The following is a 22491-nucleotide window of genomic DNA, read 5'->3' on the forward strand; positions in this document are numbered from 1 at the left end:
GAGATAGCTCAGTTGGTAGAGTGCTTGCCTCACAAGCACAATGCCCTGGGTTCAATCCCCAGCAACCCCCCCCCAAAAAAAGATACTTTCTGAATAATCAAGTAATTCATTTTAAAAATATACCTTTGTATTTGCTAAGTATTTTCCTAATGTAGTATTTAATAAGCACATGTTCAGGTATTTGTATGTGCTATAATTTTCTTGGCATAACAGTTCTGTAAGGTACAGAAATATTCTTCATGATTAATCACATAAAACCGCTTGCAACTATTAAACACTTTTAGAAAGCTAATGACTGACTTTCATTGTTCATTGAACTAGCAAATGTTGATTTTCACTTTGGCCTATCAACTTCTTGATCTTTTTTCTTTTTGCCTCAGTGTCTGGCCAATAAGAGAAAAATTGTCAGATTCAACTTTTCTGACAGCGACTGGTGCTGAGCTGAACAGGGCAGGAGTCAGAATATCACAGTAGCTATTTTTGCTTTCCCCAGACTTCTTCTTTCAGGAGTTCTCAGCATATATAGTGACTTCCTTTCTGAGAACTGTTAGTTTAATATTCTAAAACTGACATATATTTTCTCATGTAGAATTTTATTTATTGAAAGCATGTTTAATATTTCCTGATTTATACTCTACTGATTTATTTAACTGATTGCTTTTGCTCCAAACACTGCAGATATTGCCTATCCAAATTTTATATAAAACATACTTGGAACTTCATAATGATAGATAAAATAGCTAAAGGATAATAGTAAGTAAGGATGAAGAACTGAAAATAGAGGTAAACCAAAGACCTCAAGAATGAAGGAAAAAGAAACTCTATACCTGCCCACTTAAACTTGAAATTTAGTAATTCTGAAAGATTCACTGTAGGCTATGTTGAAGTTTTCTAAGCCCAATTTATAATACTCTTATGCTAAGGATATTTCTTAAACATATATGATTTTTACTAAGAAAAGATGATGATTATTATGATAATAGAAAATAATTGTATTATTCCTAACTTCCCACAATTGTCTCACTATGAGAAAAAATTAAATATGGTCAGGCATGATAGAAAGTATTGCCTAAGTCAACTTCATCTTAAAGATTGAATGGGGAAGGACAAAATTTCCTTGGTTTTGATAAATTATAAAATCATTGAAAACTGTTTCAAGAAAATATTGGAGAATGGAATCCCTTCTCCACCTTACATCTTTTAAGACAAACTCAAGAATTTGAAGAGAGAGCAAGACAGAATAGTTAGCACTTTTGACTATATTCTATGCCTTGTTAATAAAATCTGCGTGGGAAAGGTAAAAATTCCAATTAGGAAGAGTTAAGTGATGAAACACATCATGGACTCATTTATTTTCAGTGTACATATTTATCACATTTTTCTATTATTGCTGCTTGGATTATGGCAATATGAAAAAGCATTGACTAATTTGGTGCCTGAAATTGGCAAGTAGGTATAGTCTGGGAAAACAGTAGACTTTACTTTTGGGCATTAGGAGGGTATTTTAAGTATTTATTTATCTCTTCTTCTCATCCTCACCCTCTACCTGGACCAATATCCCCAGGAGCATACAAAATCTCTATTATATCTCTCTTCTTAAAGAAATAAACAGAACTCCTTTTTACCCACATCCCTCTGTCAAAACCATTGACTTATTCTCTCCTTCAAATTTGAAGGTTTCCATACTTTTTTTTTACTTCTATAACTATAGTTATAGTTAAGTTGCTTTTACGTAGTATTATATGCAGTTCATGTTTAAAATATAGGTTATGAATACTTCTTATGTACAAGTATGTATTCATGCATACTAAAACTTTTCTTTCCGTTTGCAGCAGGGCAGCAATAGTTATCCAGGCACACTGGCGTGGTTACACTGTGCGCATGCGGAGCAGTTTCTCTGTACGAATGCATACTGCTGCAACAGAGCCCCTGCCAAATTCCTTCATCAATATTCAAACTGTTTTAAAGAAAGAAAAAAGAAAAAATACGATGAATATTCAAGAACAGAGGGAGAAGGCTGCTGTTCTTATTCAGGTTAATTTCAATCTTTTGATAACATGATTAGTCATGATTTATTGAACATCTTCACTGGGTTATTCTGTTTAAAAACAACCCTCAAATCTCAGTGATTTACAGTTACATGAATTTATTTCTTATTCATGTGGCATACAGGCTATTAGTTGTAGATTGGCTGTGGTTCTGTTTAGTATCTAGATTGAAGGAATAGTCTTTAAAACTGAAATAACATTTTTATGACTATGGGTCAAGTTGAACCACACAATCATATTTAAAATATCTCCTCAAATGTGTCATTTGTCAAATTGGCTAAGATTTGGTTAGCCCAAAGCAGGTCTCCTTTGACCCAATTGGTAGTTACTTATAGAAATACTTTAGAAACTCTATCAAAATAATTGTAAAAGTTCTTCAAATACCCATTTCATTTTTAAAAATTCAGAAAGCAAGCAGTGCATAGGTTTGAGTCAATGCCACTAAGACCAGATTTCAAACTGAATTTTAAGTCAATTAAGTTCTTTTTAATTTATTCATTCTTTAGTATTTTTCAATTTGACAGGCACTTTCTAGGCTTAGGACATAAAACCACAAACAAACAAATTTGTGATGTAAAGGTATTTACTACATTCTGATGGAAGAAGCAAACATAAACTAAATAAACATATAAAATAGGGCCTATAAATATCTATAGAACTGTGCTTCAATTGAATGCTAATTAACTGAACAAAAAATTTAGCAAATTATTTATTCATCCAGCAAATATTTCTTGACATAAAAATCTTGCTACTTTACATTCTGTTGGAAATTACTTGGTAGTAGTAAGAATTAAGGGGAAAACGTAAAGCAGGGTGGGGATATCAAAGGGAAGTTTATACTTTTAGATAGAAGGGATATAGAAGACCAGAAAAAAGGGGACTTTGGAGGGCAAGACTAACCATTGGATATCTAGGGAAAGGATATTCCAGGCAAAGGAATATCAGGTTCAAAAGCCCTGAATTAGTAGAATACCCACAGTGTTTACAGAATAGCAAGATGCTTGTGTGACTGGAGAATGATTATAGAAGGCTTTGGCTTTATTTCAGTTATACAGGAAGACATTCAAGGACTTTAAAAGGAGTAATCATGGACTGACATGATCAAGTTTACTTTACATTGCAAATGTATTGTAGGAGGGCAGGAGTAGTAGCAGAAAGATGAGTTGGGAAGCTAATGCAGTATCCCAACAAGAAATAATGATGATATAAACCAAAATCTTTGCAGTGGAGGTAGTAAGATTATCACATTCTAGACTATATTGATTTATCTTGAAGATATGATATATATTTTGGTAATAGAAGCTGATAATGTTAGTGCATGGGCACATGGTATACGAGAGATAAGGAGGAGTCAGGGATGCCTTCTAGGTATTTGGCACAAACAACTGGAAAAATAACCTTAAATTTAAGAAAATAAAAGTGATCATCTTTTCTCTAAATTACCTGTCCCTTCTTGTAAGACTATAGTTTTCCAGAGAATTACCTGTCTTGGCTTTAATGAACATATCCAGTGTTTTAATTTACTTAATTTTTTTGTACAGTATTCCTCCTGAGAACTGTGCATAGACAAAACTGGTACTGCTGCCAGATAATGGTAGAAATGAGGGTAGTGCAGTTGATTGAACGGAACTTTGAGAAAAAGTAAGAAAAATTCTAATTACTATCTCAAAATATTGTTCTGTTGCATAAGGAATGTAGTTGTCATGCAGCCCAAATTCCTCTCATTATTGGATGTGCCATGCATTTTTCAGCATTAATGGTAAATGACTAATCAACTTTTCTTCATTCTTCTCAATAAGAAGAAGTCCATTACCTTATGAAAGTCTCTATAGTAGTAACTGATATCACTGAAAGACATCATATGACTGAGCTTCTTTGTATCTGTAATTCAAAGAAGCATAATTTAGTTTTTCTTTGTAATTTAGGATGAGTTTTTTTATTGTACATCAGAGTAGTCAACTCACTGAATTCAACTGCATTTTCTCTTTTTCTGGATATAATTATCTAGTTTATTAAACCACTTATCATAAAACATAAATTCTAGACTGCCTAAACATCCTGGGAGCAGAGCTTGAGATAGCAAAAATATCCTCAGTTTTAGAAAGATTGGATTGAAGATTCCATGAAGAATGAGCTGGGGACTGCTTTCTGCTCACTGAAATTTCCATTCTCTACTTCTTCCTGGCATATTTGGCCAACTTGGTTTCGCAGCTTCCCTTGTAGTTTACTGTGGCCCTCTTTTAAAGTTGTAGTCAATGGAATGTGAGTAGAAGATATATGCACAATTTCTATAACAACCCCATAAAACTTGTTCCTTTCATTTTTTTGGTTGGATGAAATATAGACAACCTCTGGGGACCTGTGGAAGCTATTTGTTGAGACTAAAGTGTCTGCAAAGTCAGATACTTGAATCACTTTATGTTAAATTGCTATGTCATGGTCTTGTTTCCCCTTTTTGTGTTTATTATGTGATCAATAAATAATTTGTGAGTTAATATAAATTTTTGATTTATTCATTACAGAAACTCAAAAGATGAAAACATAGCTTCCAAAACTGGTAGGGATCAATGTTAATATATAGAGGAATGGAATTCCAATATAACGGATAGTGGCTATAAAAAATATAGGATTATATGTGACTGGAATAATAAATACATTGCAACTAGACTACCTATATTAAAATTATATAGGAGAAACATGGTCAAAGATGTGTAATAGATTTGAATAAGCAGTAAGTATATAGTGTGTTCTGGGAGTAGTAAATGGTGGTTGGAGAAGAAAAAGATATCAGATATGTCAAATAGAGATATAATTGTCTGGGCAGGGAATTGATTTGAATGTATAAGAAAGATAAATTAATTGTAAGTGGATTACCAGGAGAACTATAATGCCTTTGAATAGAAATTAATAAATTATGAGCATTACTTACCAACACAATTATATTATCTTTATTTCTAAATAAACTAGGACTTGAATTCCTAAACCTACCCACATTTTTGAGGGAAGTATCTCTAGGTGTTATACCAGAAATGCACACACTACAGCTTTGTACAAGGTCTAGCTTGCTAATCATTTGGGGATAGATCCATTGTGAACCATGATGAATCTGTCTTTTGCCTCAGTCCTTGATGGTTAGATAAAGGTTGTCCTTTCTATTAGTTTTACTGGTTCTATCCTTAATCTTGCTATATTATCATAATATTGGTATAAAAGGGTGGGGGTATATAAGGATAATGACCTTAGAGAAAAGAATCAAAGGAAAGCAAGCATATCTGCCTAATTCTTAAACCTTGTCAGAGCAGTGTCAAGGGAGAAGGAATGTGAAGGGAACTTCACTTTCAAGAAGTCATGGGTCCATTTACATATTAGGGAGAAGACATGCTAAAGGGAAGCAAGTAACCAAGGGAACATAAAATACCCAGATAAAGGAATCCCAGATTAAAGGTATTTAAAACAATGTATGTTTCTTACTAAGCTAACTTGCATATACCAGTCATCGAGAGCATGTGACATGTCCTGGTGTGCAATAAGAACCCAACTCTATGTAAGAAAGCAATCATAAAGAGGGAAAGGGACTGGTGATAGTCTTCAAAATGGGTGAATTAAAAATGAAGGTCATTTTTTAAAGCAATCGTTTCAATTTCATTAATTTTATTTCTCATTATATGATCGCCCACCGCCCACGGGGACAATCACAATGGCGTATGCTCTTCTTGATCACAGGAACCAAAAGGAGTTTATTCCGCAAGTCTCAGACTTATATCGAGAACATCAGCCTATCAGAGAGTAGACTACCAGGAAAGTCAGCCTATCAAGGAGCAGTCTCCAGGCAGATACCAGGATTGCCTCATGTACAACAGCCAACCAGAGTTACTTCCTAAAACTTGTTTATGAGTGCAGCTATGTCTGGCAAGCTGCCAGGTGCCATCTTAGAGATCAGGCCAGGGTGCGACTCTGGGGCCCTCAGAGCCCGCCCCTTATATCATTACACAAAAATATTCCATCTTCTATTTCTATCATTTAATATTGTTCAAGTTCTTGAATATATTTATATTGTTTTCTCCTCAGTTTAGGAGAATCTTGAACTCTTTTAAAAGGTTAGAAATTGTTTATAACAAGTTACAAATCAGGAATATTATCTATAATGCAATTCATTTTTTAGAGGCAAAAATAATTAGCTAACTTTAATTTTTTAACTTTATACAATGTTGAGTATTACATGCTTTCCTTACTTAGTAAACTAAGTAAATAGAATTTCTAGAAGAAATAGGGCAAGGGTATTGGAAGAAATAATGATGTGTGCCCATTATGTGACAGTCATGTGATTATCACTATATGTAAACATTTTCTCATTCAATATGTAAAATTTTCTAATTTAATTTAATCTCCACTACATTGTAGCATAGAAAGGAGGCTAATGATTATCTGATCATTCATGAATTTTATGATTTTAATTTTACAAATGATTTTGAGCTTGGTTTAGTGGTAATAACAATCATAATTATAAATCCAGAGGTTGGGTAAAAAGAAAGATATATTGGTGAAAAGGAGAAATATAGTTTAGGCAATAAATATTTTAGAGAATAAAGCCCCTTCTGGATTCTTGGACCTACCACATACTTTTCCAGGCAAAGAAATTTCAGTCTGTGAATGGAATCTGAAGTGTGACATGTGTGCAAAAACAATTAAAAAAAAATGTAAATTTTCTGAGGGAGTAACTGTGTCCTAACATATTCCTTACTTCTGTGGTGAGGTTATCTTGGAGAAAGTTGAAAAACAACCTGTTGAGATTGATGGTGAAGTTTGATTGAAACAAATTTCTTCCATGTAGAAAAATTGGAATTGGAAGTAGAAGAACAGAGAATGCTTGAAAAGGGTATGTCTCAAGGTTGAGAGAAGAATTGAATTTTCACACCAGACATGTTAGCCGGGTTTCTCATGGCTTTTAGGGTAAGGCTGGAAACACTGGAGAGCTCAAGTATTTATCACAGGGTAGGAAAAGAGTATCTCTGCTACACTGTATCAGAGAATGGAGACTAATCATGATGAGCATGGCTGAGAATTGGATTCACCACTTGTGGCAGTCATATAGTTTCAGATACACTGTGACATTGTAAGGCACTGTGTATCTGCCTTTATCAGCAGCCTGCATGTCCTACCCAGGATTACATACCTGAGAATTAATGACAGCAATAACAGATTTAGCACAGCTTCTGATTTGTCTGAGTAGTATAAGACCTTCAACTGCACTGAAAGTGGGTACATAGGTATTCAAGGACTCTTCTATGTATTTGAAATGTTCCTTAATGAAATGTTTATAAATTCACAGTTGAGAGACAAAAATTTGGTCACAGATTCAAAGAACATGGAAGATAGCACTTGTTGAACTCTACAGAAATCTTGCTCACTGATAGTATCCTTAGGTTGGTGTCCCTTGGATCCATTATGCTTATAATCAAATGTTAATTACACAGTGAGAATTTCCTGGGATACTCTATTTAAAATAGCAGTTCCTCTCCAATGTTCCCTACTCTTTGATCCTATTTTGTTTTAGTCCATGGTATTTTTTAGCATATTATATATTTTCCATATTGCATTTATTTTCTTTCCCACCCCCATAGAGTTTCTGGTATGTATTAATTACTGTCCTATCAGAAAAAGCTTAGTTTCACACTTTATGAAATTATGTTTATTGTTAAACTATGGCCAATATTGACTCTTTTAAAAACCAACATATCTCTTCCTCCTCATCACTAGATTATGTGAAACAAATCACCCCTTCATGAATATTTCATTATTACTTCTGCAAGACCTAAGAAGTCTTATTTCATGTATACCTGCAATATATTGCTAAAATGTGATGATTAGTTTTTAGTGTCTCCAAATATCATATCAGTATTCAGACTTCCTCTACAATTTTACAAATGTTTAATCAAAATACAAATGAGTTCATCACTTTGTGCTTGTTTTACATAATACTTACATACTTAAACACACAGCAACTCCCTTGTTTTTCTTAAGGTTTATTCAATGAAGAAACCAGGTCATTTGTCCTGCAGAGATTTCTACTTCCTAAAATTTTACCCACTGCATCCCCATTGCATTTAATATATTTCATGTCCCCTTGTTTTTGTAAATTGACAGCAAGATCTAACATTTGATTTTTTTTTTTTTTTGAGCAAGGATACTTTGTAGGTGGTGATATGTGTTACAACAAGATAATTAATATCTGGTGACTTCAGGAATTTTAGTGTCCATTAATAAACATTGCCTATGTCAACTATTTTATTATTGTTCTATAAATTTGTGATACTTTATATTTTTGCTCCTTTATTTATTAGCTAAAACATGTCTGCACAGGAAATCTTTGTTTAATCAATTCTTTAGATACCCTGAGTTACACAGTTCATCCTGGAAAGACAGGTTAAATGTTTGCTATTTACCCTTAATTATAAATTTTTAGATCAGTGAAGTTTCCTAGCATCTTCCAGAGGATATCATAGTAGCACAAATAATTATAATGAATTCATTAATTTTAATAATATATCATGTGTATGATGCCATTGCATTTATTCTTATTAATGCTCAAATTGTTCCTTCTTTGGCTAATGAGTTCCTTCAAGTTAACCTTTTTGATACAATTCAGTAGTCTTTAAATTTTTTACTTGCTTTCTAACATGATATATTGTTTCAAGTTCATTTAGTAGACATTTTGTCCCAGGTTTGCAGTCATTAATTTCTTCAAAGATCCTTAGTTCCCTTAGTGAGAATAATATATAGAGACCCCAGACTGGATAAAATCAGAATAAATTGTTGCAGGTATGGTCATTACTTTTAGATTTTTTTTCCCAATGTGCTGAGCTTGAAAATGTATTTACATTTTTTCTTTATAAAATCTTGGTTCCTACTAACATTAACATAATTGTTCTTTTCTCCTCTGCCTCACTGCCTCGGAGTGGAGAAAGAAAGTGGGGGGAGTGTGTTTGTACATAGTATAAAGTAGAAATAAAGACCACAGAAATGGGACAAACAGGCCATTTATTCAGAGTGTGCATGTACATAGTTCCAAATTCAATTCTAATCAAGAGATACTTGGAGAATTCAAGCTTATATTGCCTTCTACCCTGTTTTCTGCCTTTATATATAACCATTTAAAAAATAAATTTTATAATTTATACTTTAATTTTTAAATGTAAGCAAGCATATACACTTCAATATGTTTATTTAATATATTTATAATATATTTATATACAATTTTTCATAAATAGTAACATGCAAAACATAATTATTTCTTGCTTGAATTTTATGCTTAATATATCCTGAAACTCATGTGCAGTATATATATAGATATATATGTATATATCTATAGATGTTTATATATAGATATTAAAGCTTCATTGTACTTAGAGGTAGAGTTTGAAAAGCTTTCCTACTCCAGGATTACTAAGTAATCTGAATGTTTTCAGTTTCATTGTGCTGACTTCATTTAAAAATGAAATTGTTATGGACCATTTGTATATGTTGAAGTTTTCCTAAATATGCTTTGACTTATTTTACACATAATCATTTGAAAATCAGCAAAATTGGTTTTTCTTTGTATTTCTTTCTTCTTAGTTTAGAATGAGTCCTGGAGGAATTGTCAGATAATTGATTGGTTGACCTACATGTGCAGTTGAGGGAGTTTTAAAGATTCTTTTCTGCTTACCACAAAGAAAATCTCCTGAGATTCATACACATGCAGTTGTTTAATTTATCTTGCAGTTTTAAGTGTCACATAAAGTTCAAAAAACAGATTATTGAGCCATTAAACTAAGTTCTAAGATGTTTTATCTTTCTAATGGGATAACACAGAGAATCTGGTCAAGAGTTTGATCTATAACCCTGTATAACATAGTTTAAATTTTTGTTTAGGCAGTTTGGAAAGGCTTTATTTTGCGAAAGAAATTGACAACAGCTCTAGAGGCTATCAAAAATGAAGAATCTGAAGAAGAATATGAAGAAGTAGATTTACAGGATTTTACATTTGGTGAAGTAAGTACTAACTCCAACAAACAATTATTCCTCTTAAAATTCTTCCAGTACACTGTTTTGATGCTAAGCCAGTTTCTAAGGTGTTTATACTAGTAATTTTATGTTATAGTTTGTTTTTCCCAAGTAACATTTGAGTCGTATGCTGCTTGTTTCCTACATCATCTTCATTTGCTCTATAAGCTTGTACAGTGTGTAGGAGGTGGTCCTAGAATGGATATAATAATACCTTGTATCCTTTAACCAGATTTCTCAGAGACTAGTGTCTTATGTAGCCATAGTCCAGTTACCAGTTTAGGAATTAATATCGCTGCAATACTATGATCCAGTTGACTTTATTCAAATTTTCCAGTAGTCCTACTAATGTCCCATTTTTAGTCTGAGATTCAGTGAAGACATTTTAAATTTAGTTGTCATTTTCCCTTAGTTTTCTTTAAACTGGAAAAATTCCTCAGATTCTTTTCTTATTTCATGAACTTGATACTCTAAAGAGTACAGAAGTCTTCCTTTTGTCCATGGTCTAAAATATTAAATGGAAAATTCCAGAAATAAATAATTTATTAGTTTAAAAGCATGCACAGTCCTTAGTAGTGTGATGAAATCTCTTATGGTCATTCTTCATGCTTCCCAGGACATGAATCATCTCTTTCTCCCCAGTATCCACACTGTATACAATACCTGCCCACTAGCTTCTTAGTTGATATCACAGTTACCAGATCACTGTTTCAACATCATAGTGCTTGTGTCCTTTATTAGCATTACTTGTGAAACTGGAGTGTAAAACCAGTGATGCTGTCAACGTTTTATATATCATATATAGGGTTTTATACAATTCACAGTTTCAGGTATCTATTGGGTCTTGTACCAGTATCCAGTGAATAACTTTAAGAGTTAAATATAATTTTACAATTTCATATGTGAACATATATATATATATATATATATATATATATAAAATGAGAATTTTGACATTCAGTAATATAGTATTTTTCAAAGTTCAATCTGGAAAGTTAAATCGATTTTATATATTTTCTCTGTCAGATGTAAATTATCAAGTCTCCAAATTTCACTGTAATACTGAATTATGAGTTCATTAATATTATATCAATAAGACTAAGATGAGGGGTTGCAGTTGTGGCTCAGTGGTAGAGCATTTGTCTATCATGTATGAGGCACTGGCTTTGATCCTGAGCACCACATAAAAATAAATAAATAAAATAAAAGTATTGTGTCCATCTACAGCTAAAAAAATATTTTAAAAAGACTAAGATGAAACTATTGTTGACATAACACTATTGCTCACATATGAATTGTTTTTCTAATTATATATAGTCATACCTTCATCACAAGGAAGCCTTTAAAAATTCAGCATTTTTCCTTTAGGATAGGAAATCACTTTTCAGAACATGCTGCTAATCAGTATGTCTCTAGAAATGCCAGTATTAATGTTTTTTAATTGATGTGTGGGTAATATAATTTTAAAATTTACTACTATTTCACCTTCTTTTGTCTTTAAATCTCAAATACTCAAAAGAAATGAACTGTTTCTTTCCTAAAATTCCCTTATAAAGTCAGTTATTTATCCTTGGGAGAATGTATTTTTATTTATATTCAGTAAAAAAATTCCTAGCCATCTTGAAAATAATTAACATGATTTTAAATCACAGTATACCTTTCATGCAAAATCCTTGTAGTTTATTAGTTTATTTGCCTTTGTAAATTTCTTTCTGATGTTCTTCAAAACTAAATTCAATTTACCTTGATTTTGAAGAGATGAATTAATTGAAGCCTGCACTTTTCACTGAACAGGATTTGTTTACAATGAATTTCAATATGGAAAATACTATTCATAATGACTTGTATTATTGAGAAGCCAATTTCTATCTGAAATTGTCATACTGATTAAAAAATAATATAGACAGATTTTTGAAATGTCCATAATAGCAAGAAACTATGAAGTTTTCTTTCATAGTGGTAGTATACATTTTTATTAGATTTTTTTCCTAGCTATTTGGTGTTTTCTCACATCATGCTTGATTAGCATATAGAAATGTTTTTTTTTTTTTTTCATATTGATTGTGTATGCAACCACTTTGATGAAATCACTTATTATGTTTAATAGATTATCAAGTCTTTTAAATGTTCTGTACACCTAATCATGTCATCTATGGATAATGATAGTTCTTTTTCTTTTCCCTAACTTTTATTCTGTTCTTTTCTTCTTATTGCCTTGTCATGATTATTACCACAAGTACAATTTGCATATAGTGATGTTCATTACAAACAACCTTTTCTACTTTCTGATTTCAGGGTGAAAATTTCAATATGCCCCTCTAAATAGGTCTTATAGAAGCTATGGTTAAACGAGGTTATCTTCCTTAGCATCTTCAGAGTTAAGATGATGTTGATTATGATGATGATCCTTCCTACATGTTTTTTAAGTTATATATATCAAATACTTTCTATGAAGAAAACTGATTACTTTCTAACACTGAACCTTGTCTTCCTAGAATAAAATAATTTAGTTATAATGCATTTTCTTTTTAACATATTAATAGATTTGACTTGCTAATATTTTGTTTATGATTCTTTCATTTGTACTCAAGATATTGAGACTATAAATTTTATTTCTTGTGTAGGTTTCTCTTTGGATTTTGGTGTAAAGCTTGCATATTGGCCTTATACATGTGGTTGAAATATGTTTCCTCTGAGTTTGATGTAAGATTGCTCTTGTTTGTATAAAGTTTATCTTAGCACATAGTGTATTAGGGAAATGTTCCAGGCAAACTTGAAAGAAATATGTATGCAGCAGGTGTTAAGTATGTTGTTATTAAAACCTTGTTTTGTTCAAGTTTTTTTTAATTGTGTGCTTAAAGATGTTTTCTTAGTGGTTTGTGGGGAGGGATGGTATATTAGCTACAGAGAGAGAAGTACTAAAATTCTTATTGTGATTGCAGATTTCTATAAATTGGTTTTTAGTTTTCTCAGATTTGACCTCATACATTGAAGCTATTAGAACATACACATTTAGAATAGTTAAGTCATTGTATCATTGATACTTCTGTCATATTTTTCTATTTTTAACTGTAGTTGTCCTCTTTAACTAATGGCCTTTCAGGCCAAGTATGTGTATTTCTAAGCATTCACATTCAAAATTTGTTTTTCTCTTTAAAGTCTCTCTCATAACTGTACAGTTAGGTTTTGCTTAGTTTTACAGTCTTTTCTGCTTTTAATTTTCTTTTCCTTGCAATATTCACTCTAATCTATTCTATTTTAATTAAGAGTGAAAGTTGGCTTATGTATGCCATCCTTCTGTTTGTTTTCTGTGTCCTGTTTGTGGCACTATGTTTAGTTTTTGATTTTTTGCTCCTTTAATCTCCTTTTGCATTAATCGCATATTTTTGTTTTTTTGTTTTGCCCCTTCAATACCTTGTTACATTCTTTATGAATTCCCCTTTTTGGCTTTGTGTTTTATTTTTTGTTTAGCTTTGTTTTTTAAATTGAGATATTAAAATCTTATGGATTTATTATATGCAACATGATGTTTGAAGTGTATATACCTTGCTGAATGACTAAGTCTAGATAAGTAACATATGAACTATCACCTACAGCTATCATTTATGTAGTGAGAACACTTCATATCCACTCTTAGCATTTTTGAGAACGCCAGGCATTGTTCGTCATGTTGTATAATAGATCTATTACAGCTTATTCCTTCTTTCTAACTAAAATTTTGTGTTCTTGATCAACATCTCCTCTCGCCCAAACCATTGCAGTCTCTGGGACCACCATTCTACTCTCTGTTATGAGATAAGATTTTTCAGATACCCCATATGTAAGTGAGATCATATGGCATTTGTCTTTCTGTGCCTGGCTTATATCACTGAGTATAATGTTCTCCAGGTTCATTTATCTTGTTGCAAATGGCATAATTTATTTTTTTTGACTGAGTAATATCCAGTTTTGTATGTATGTGGCTTTTTCTTTATTCACAGACATTTAGTTTAATTTCATATCCTAATGATAATGAATAATGCTGCAATAAACATGGGAGGACAGATATCTCTTCAACATATTGATTTCATTTGGGTAGATTCCCAGTAATAGGACTGTTGGATAATTTGGTAGTTCTACTTTTAATTTTTGAGGAAACTCCATAGTGTTTCCTATAATGGCTTGTAATAATTTACCTTTACACCAACAGTATTAGACAGTTCATTTTCATCAATGTACTTGACAACTCTTGTTTTCTTTGTCTTTTTAACAATAGTCATTCTAACAATTGTGAAGCGATGTGTCATTGTAATTTTAACTTGCATTTCCCTGATAATAGTGATGTGATACAATTTTATTGTATACCTGTTGACCTTTGTCTTCTTTTGAGAAAAGTCTATTCACATACTTTGCCCATTTTTTTAAAACAGGATTTTTTTTTGCTACTTTTTTTTTTAGATCTTCATGTATTTTGAATACTAACTCCTTATCAGATGAATAGTTTGTAAGTATTTTCTCTTATTATGTTGGTTGATTCTTTGCTTCATTAATCATTTCCTCTGCTACATGGAACTACAAAAATTTGGTGCAGTCCCTTTTGTCTAGTTTTTTTTTGTTGTTGTTGTCTGTGGCTTTGGGTTCTTATAAAAAAATAAATCATATCAATGTCCTGGAATGTTTTGTGTTTTAATTTGTTGTTTCTTTTGACCTAAAGAGTTCACTGCTTTATCTAATGATTTTTAGCAAATCTTCTGAATTCTTCATTTTTTAAAATTTAGGTCTACAATTTCTATTTGATTCTTTTATTTAAATTCCTTTTCAAGTTTTATATCATCTTCTGTAAATTTTCTTGAACATTTCAAGTATGGTATTTTTGAAACTCTTAGTTAATGCTATGCCTGGCTCACTTATAGGTTTATTTCTATTGGCTATTTATCTCTTGAATTTTTAGTCAGTTCATCTTCTTTCCATGCAATTAATCTTTGGTTATGTACCAGACTTCATCTACGTAAAGGTATTTCCTTTCTCTAAAGAGGATTAATTTTATTCTGAAAAGCAGTTATGGTATGAGCAGAGATTCTTGAGAGGTTATGTTCAAAGTATTTTATGACTGTTCTATTTTTTATTTCTCTTAGAGTTAAAACAGTTTGGTGTTTCATCTGAAAACCTGGTGTATATATCAGGTTTCTTTTGACTTATTTGTCCCTGAATTCCAATCCCTTTCTCTACTCTACCAATTGACTGAAAAAATTTCTTCTTAGGTCTTTATTTCCCAATTATGGCTATTCTATGTTTTTCAGCATCTCGTCTGCACATTTACTACTTGGAACTGGAAAACATGAAGGGAAGTTGTAGACATGACTTTGAGCTCATATTTCATTAGTTCTCTCAACTCTGGGATCTTGGTCCTTCAGTCCTCACTACCTTAGTATTCGTATACTTCAACGTTTTTCACTTTATTCCACTGAAACTCTATAAGCAGTTCTCAAATTTATGTTTGGCATCTCTTTCCTGTTAATAAATTTTAAATTTTACTGAAGGAACATTTTCCTGAAGGGAAATATATGACTTACATCAGCATCAGACTCTACTTTCTAAGATATTGGCTCTCTTTGTCCTGGCTACCTTGATTGCTCTTAAGTGCCTTCAGCTCCTGTTTTTAGATGATGACTTTTAGAATATTTATAGAGTTATCAGGAGAATCTCAATTCTAATTCAAGCTAATATCATCATTGTCAGAATTGTTATCTTTATAAATGAATATTTCAACAATCAGCAAGCATCTTAAGTTTTCTAGGTAGTGTTCTTACCTCGGTGAATAAAAGATATTAGATTTCTGACCTCACAGGGCATATATTTTACTTGAGATGACAGCATGCATGTGAATCTACAGTATACTGTAAGATATTGAAAACAGCTATAAAAAATAAGATTAAGAGACAAAACAAAGTACTTAAATGATCAGAAAATTTCTGTGTAATGTATAACATTTGTATAAGGATTCAAAAATAAATTGAAGAAATAGCCATAGGAAAATACTACTTTGGGCTAAATATAAGGCAAGTCTTCAAAACCTTGAAATAGGTACACAATATATTAAAGGAACAGAAAGTTTAGAATAGGCAGAACTGATTAGTAGAGAAGGATAAGTGGAGAGAGATAAGAAATAGAAAAATCACTATGGGTTAATCCACATAATACCTAGGATGTGATGTCAAACACTTTGGATTTTATGTCAAATGTAATAGAAAATTATTATTGAGTTTTTAATATGGGAAGTAAATGTTACTGTTTATGCTTTAAATGGATGATTTTGTATACAATTCACAGATAACAGGTTAGGGGAGCTTGTGATTAAAGCCAAGTACTAGTTAGGAAGATAATGTTCCTTTGTCTACTGTGACCTTGACTGATTTTCCATTGCCATCACTTTATTTTCAAATCATAGCTTCAGACAATGTAACAAATTACCAGAATACCCCCGTATTTTTAACTTTCCTATATGTAAGACTTCCCTGATTTGGATTTTCCTTTTTTCACTTATTTTGGTAATGAAAATAGTAGCTGTTTGAATTAATTGTTTTGGACTTTATGATAAAATGTAATCATATAAAATGGAAGATCTGGCAGTAAGTTAAATCTGAAGTGCTTCCTGCAGTATAGGGGAACCACACTCAGGGTCATTTTCCTGTGGAGGAAGACTTTAGGGGCAGTTCGATGAATAAAAGTTGATTGATTTTCCTCTCCTTTCCATACCTCCAAGGCCTAAGATGGTCCTTTCAAAAGTACAGCATATTATTCTCAATCTAACTCCACAAAAGTACAGTGTCCCATTTCAGTAGCGACAAATTCACTTCTTTTTCTGTTTTCTAGTTATGTCTAGAAATTTCATTTAGAAAGTTTGGGAACACATCTCCAGTGCATTTTTATAAAACTTAACCAGAATTAATTTGAATAACCTGTCTCCTTTTAGGTAGACTGTATCCTAAGGATTGGTCAGTTAAGCTGAGCTGTGCTTACTTTTAGGGAAAAGAAATACTCATCATTCCCAGGAATGCTCAGGAGAATATCCTGAGTTGTCAAAAATTTGTCTTTATTACCCTTGCGAATTTCTTCTTAGATATTATGTAAGATGTGACTGCAGGCATATGACCCTTTTCTGTGGATATCAAATCCATAAATTGCCTTAACAAAAGGATTAAACGGAGGAGGAAAGAAAGGCAGAATTGGACTGTCAGCTCATTATCAAATAACTTTTGTGATTAAAAAGGCACATAAATATCATACTCAAGGATTCCAAAACCTGAGAAATTATTCAGACTAATTTCAAGAACATTTATGTGGCCAGAGTCAGCTGATTGATAATGTATGGGTCATGATGGGACCTCCTCCACTACAAGACAAATGGGTAGATTTTTCCAGAGTCACAAGTCTGGCACACATGAATAGTTTCTGCATCAGAAAAAGAGTCAGGCCCAATCAATGACTTAATATCAGTCATTCTCACCAGGGAATGAACCCTTACTATGATTGTTCATGTGAATAATGCAGACAGTTGTATAAGCAACTATGATTTGTTATTTGAGGGCCCAAGCAGGATGTGGTTAATCTGCCAGTGTGAGGCCACTGGCAACAGCCCAAGAGTAAGTTAGATTTTGCCTAAGATGAACCATCCCTGAACCAGGTGCTAGAATTTAAGGGAATCTGTGTTAATGGAGGTCCCTTTCCAATCAGTTGTGGAGTAGAGATTAAGTTTCCCTAAGAAGGACAGCTGCCAATGTAAGGTTGACATGCCACTACTGACAGGCTGGCAGCATGTTTTGGTATACCCTTTTCTTTTGACAAGAAGTATTTTTGGAGATCTTCTGCCCTTAATGTCAGTGACTCTAAAACTGCAATATCAGTCTAAAGAGTCACAAGTTCTCCTAGAGCCAGTTATTTCGTTTCTAACAGTCCAGCAGGAATCTTACAGATGCTTTTCTATAGAAGTAAACTCTAGTGGCTGTGTCAGAAATGTCACAAATCCAAAACCACAAGAAATACCTTCAGGTGAAGGCTGCCTCTATTGCCAGAGGTTCCCCCACTGATTTAAGTATTGCCTGTATTTCTGAATGGATATTGGATTTTTTTTTTTTTTTTTAGTATGAAGAACTGAAGAAAGAGTTTTTTCTTCTTGGCTACTGGAAATACTGGACATTGTTCGTTCTCCCATAAAGTCTCAAGAAAATACTTAGACAAATAGGCCGAGTATTGTCCAGGTTTATCAGCCACCCCTGCTGGTAGAGGTGTGATAATACCACAATCATACTGAAACTGATTTTTTAAAATTGAGATATAATTCACATACCATTTTGACTTGGCAACCAACAAAGTATCATCTATATAGTAAAAACTTTGGACATCAGAGGGTGGAGAGACTCACACTAAATTCTGACCACTGGCAGCAAATCAAAAAGTTCATCACATGAGAACTTTGCAACTTTTCACCTATTAGTATAATCTCCTCTGGCACTCATGGAATGGGAAAGTAAAACTTATTAATATCTTAGTTTCTACAATGGGTTCAGATATAGAAACAGCAACAAGAGCACGATGAATTGAACCAAAGAACCCTATATTCATCAGGTAACTTTAGCTCCTGTCTCCACCATGAGCTATATCCAAAACTGTCCACTGAATTCATGTGCTCCATATGCAATGGGTCTTGGTAGGACAGTGATGGAGGGAAATGCTTTATCTGTCTTCCCAGGCTGTCAGCTATGCAAACATCCTTGAGAAGAGAGTCTAGAAGAAAACTGTCACAGGACATGCACATGTAGGACACCCCTAGAGAACTGTCTCTTTCTATTAAGTATCTTCTTTATATAATATTCATAATGAACCTCTCAAATAATGGTGAAAAGACATTATCCTGATCCCTGAGTCCATTTTTTAAAAAATGTTTAGCAATTTTAGTAAGCCTAAATCTCATCACCTTTAGGGAGAAGTTTTGTCACTTTGTCTAAAATACGATATTAAATACTTAAATAGTCTGTTGTAGTAATCTGATATAGTGAGCTACATTGGTCCTTTCATTTTTTACCTTTTTAATTTGAAGTATACTTTAATTCATGTTTTTATTTAACTTAGAAGCTTTTATTTTCATTTTTATTCATGCTATTTAGAAACCAACATATAAATACAATGGTCTTTAAAATTATATTTTTTTAACTTTTTTATTAATGCATTATAGTTATACACAATATTGAAGTGCATTGTGACATACAGACATGGAAGATAATTTGTTCCCTCTCCTCATTCTTCCGCCTGTACCTCTTCCACTACTCCAGTGGTCTCCCTTCTGTTAATTTTTAATTTTTTAATTAGTGCTTTATAAATGTACATAACAGTAAAATCCACTGTGGTGTATTTGTACATGTTCATGGGATAGTTTGGTCAATTTCATTCCATGCTCCTCACATATCCAATCCCTTCTCCCTCCCTTCCTCTGCTCCACTAATATCTGTTTTGTTTTCAAGGAATTCTACCCACCCACCTTTTTTCTCCCTTATTTTGCTCTGGTTTCTGCATATAGAGAAAACACTTGACCCTTGACTTTCTGAGTCTGGCTTATTTCACTTAGCCTGATGTTCTCTGGTTCTGTCCATTACTTGCAATTGCCATAATTTCATTCTTTACAGCTAAGTAAAACTCCATTTTGTATATATACCACATTTTCTTTATCCTTTTATCTTTTGAAAGGCATCTATCTGCGCTGGTTCCATAACTTGGCAATTGTGAATTGTGCTGCTATAAGTATTGATGTGACAATATCACTGTAATAAGTTGATTTAAGTTCTTTGGGATATATATTGAGGAGTGGGATAGCTGATCTTAGGGTGATTTCATTCCTAGTTTTTTAAATTGTCTTTAAATGACCAATAGTGTATAAATCTTTAAACCCAGAGAAGATGAGAAAAGCTAATGTCATACCATAAAGTCAGAAAACCACTGCAGTCAAGATGGCTTTTTGTCTCAGTCCTAAGTCAAATTTAGTATTTGCAGGAATAATTTTTAAGGAGGCAAAATGTGTGAGGCTGGGCAATTTATAGATCTGGAGTTTATGTTTGATCCCTGTCTCAAAATAACTTCACAGAGTGTTACATGTTATGGTACACAGTAGGAAAACAGAGAAAACTTACAGGAATGGGAAAGAAAAAGAGTAAAGAGAAGTGATATATTCAGTGTAGTGGAAAGAGACATGCATGGCATACAACAGTCATCTCCAACAATATGAACAGCTATTCTTCTATATTAGGAGAGGTGAAGAGGAAGTTTAGAAGTGAAACTTGGGGTTTGTATTGGGTCAGCTTTATGATCAGCAATGATTATAAGATGCTATAAAAGGTATTAAGAAAAATTTGAAGTGATTCTTTTTGGTGTGTTTTAAGAGTCACCTTGGACAGAAGGGGAAATTGTTGAACCATGCTGGGAGAAGTGAGTCATGTAGTAGGAAAGATATCAAACTATTATTTTTAGAATTTCTATGACCATTCAACATTTCATTGACTTGTGGCTTGGGGCAAGTCTGTTCCTCATGTCTTGTGTCAAATTAAAGGATTTTAGTAGATAACATAAAAATTTTGCACATACATACACATTAACATCCATGTTATTTGCACCTCTTCTTCCTGATAGCCTTATTTTCCATGATACCAAAGTTGAATTATAGGAGAATGTTTTCTTCTATGATCAAAAGCCAAATATGTATGTATCTGATCAACGTTCAACTGTGAATGTTCAGATACAAATGTATCCAAGTTCAATTCACTTTTAATATGTAAGTAAATGTGACAGTAGTCCTATGGTAGCAAGAATGCTTCCTATACCCTTAGAAAGTCAAAGTATATCTGAACATAAAGTTTTCTTAGAAATAACTAAAATTAATATAAATGTGCTGTGGTAAGCATGATATTTTAAAATGCATTTTTAAAGATGGTATATTTGTAACTCTTGATCAATTCCTCCTGGTACTTCAAAATTTTATTTCCCTCAATGTACTAGGTAATGCCAAATATGCTTAATGATAATTTTGGTTGGTTAATAAATTCTGTTGTATAATAAATTTTGGTTGGTAATATATTTTGGTTGTGATTGTATAATTATATAATTACAAGCATCCTCAGCATTTTATATTAAACCTCCTCTGTGAGTTTCTAGAAATTTCTTCAGGACAGTGGTTAAAGAATTATTCTGAAGTGCTATAACAGTTTGTAATCTTAGATGCAAACTAAGAAAGGGTATTTTGCAAAGTTTTCTGCACTTTTAATTAACAGATTTTTAAAAAGCAAACTTTTTCCCAGAGCTATGTAAGTTTTCCAAGGAAGTGCACTTTTAATATCTGTATGATAAGGCAAAGAGGGTCACTGTGCTAGGGGGTACCTTGTCCTGCTGCAGGGAAAAGACACCTGAATTTCTAAAGAGCATAAAAAAGGAGTTGGTTTGGCAGGTGTTTAAGAAAAACATTGTTTGTCCATATAAAAATCAGTATAAAAGTCAGGCTCCTTCCCTGACAGCACTGTTCCTTTGCCACAGGCACTTTTCAGTTTTCATGTTGCCTTTTGTAATATTGTCTCCTTTATATCTTCACATCTTTCTTCATTTTAGGAATTTTCATCAGCTGATGTGTGATAGCCCTTGATCTTTCCTCAAATAGGTCTAGATTTTCATTTATTTGTCATAAAAAAATAATTAAAAATCTGAGCCCTGCATCCTGTTTGCAATTTTGTATCAAATAGCATTTTTTAAATGGTTCAGTCATCAAATTTATTTATCATCTATCGTAAACTACACAAAGCATTTTGGTTGTATAAAGTCAATGGGAGTTTAGTGAATTCCTGGCATGATTTAACAAGTAGTTAACATTAGCAGCTTAAATATATCGCAAATAAATTGCAATACCTTAATTTCTTAAATTCCCCAGACATATCAAAGCAAGTTCCCTTCATGTCAACTCTTTCACTTAAAAATCTGACACAGTGTCTTGATTCCTTTTATCATGGTGTCCCTCTGAACTATAGTCATTGTTTCTGGACTGCCATTTTCAAACTTTTTCACTCTGTGAAGATGAGAAGGAGGAACACTAATGATTCTGGTGAGAGAGTGACCTCTCTCTCTTTTGCACATACTCTGTGCTCTTTCTTTGGGAAAACAAATTTTTAATTGACAAAAATTGTATGTTTATTGTATAAAACATGTTTTAAAATATGTATACATTGTAGAAAGGCTAAATCAAGCTTATCATATGGATTAATACATATTTTATCATGTATAAGAAAGCTGAACATTACTTACTGATTTTCAAGGAAGCAATGCATTGTTATTATCTCTAGTCACTTGAACTTGACTACTCTTATTTAATTGAAATTGTTACTCTTACCTA

The 22491-nt window shown here is 32.5% G+C and overlaps 1 protein-coding gene across 9 annotated transcripts in view; it reads left to right on the forward strand.

Moving 5' to 3' along the window:
• Window positions 1-22491, forward strand: part of LOC124983487 (ALX homeobox protein 1) — a 231364-nt gene that overhangs the window by 84358 nt on the left and 124515 nt on the right. For 8 of the 9 annotated variants that reach the window (XM_047550808.1, XM_047550800.1, XM_047550803.1 and 5 more), the window contains 2 exons: window positions 1833-2034; window positions 9960-10079. In XM_047550808.1, the coding sequence (XP_047406764.1) occupies window positions 1833-2034; window positions 9960-10079 (322 nt within the window). The remainder of the gene's footprint in view (window positions 1-1832; window positions 2035-9959; window positions 10080-22491) is intronic. The other variant, XM_047550802.1, reaches the window with a different exon arrangement.

This window comes from Sciurus carolinensis, chromosome 4 (genome assembly GCF_902686445.1).
Source record: "Sciurus carolinensis chromosome 4, mSciCar1.2, whole genome shotgun sequence".
NCBI lineage: Eukaryota > Metazoa > Chordata > Mammalia > Rodentia > Sciuridae > Sciurus > Sciurus carolinensis.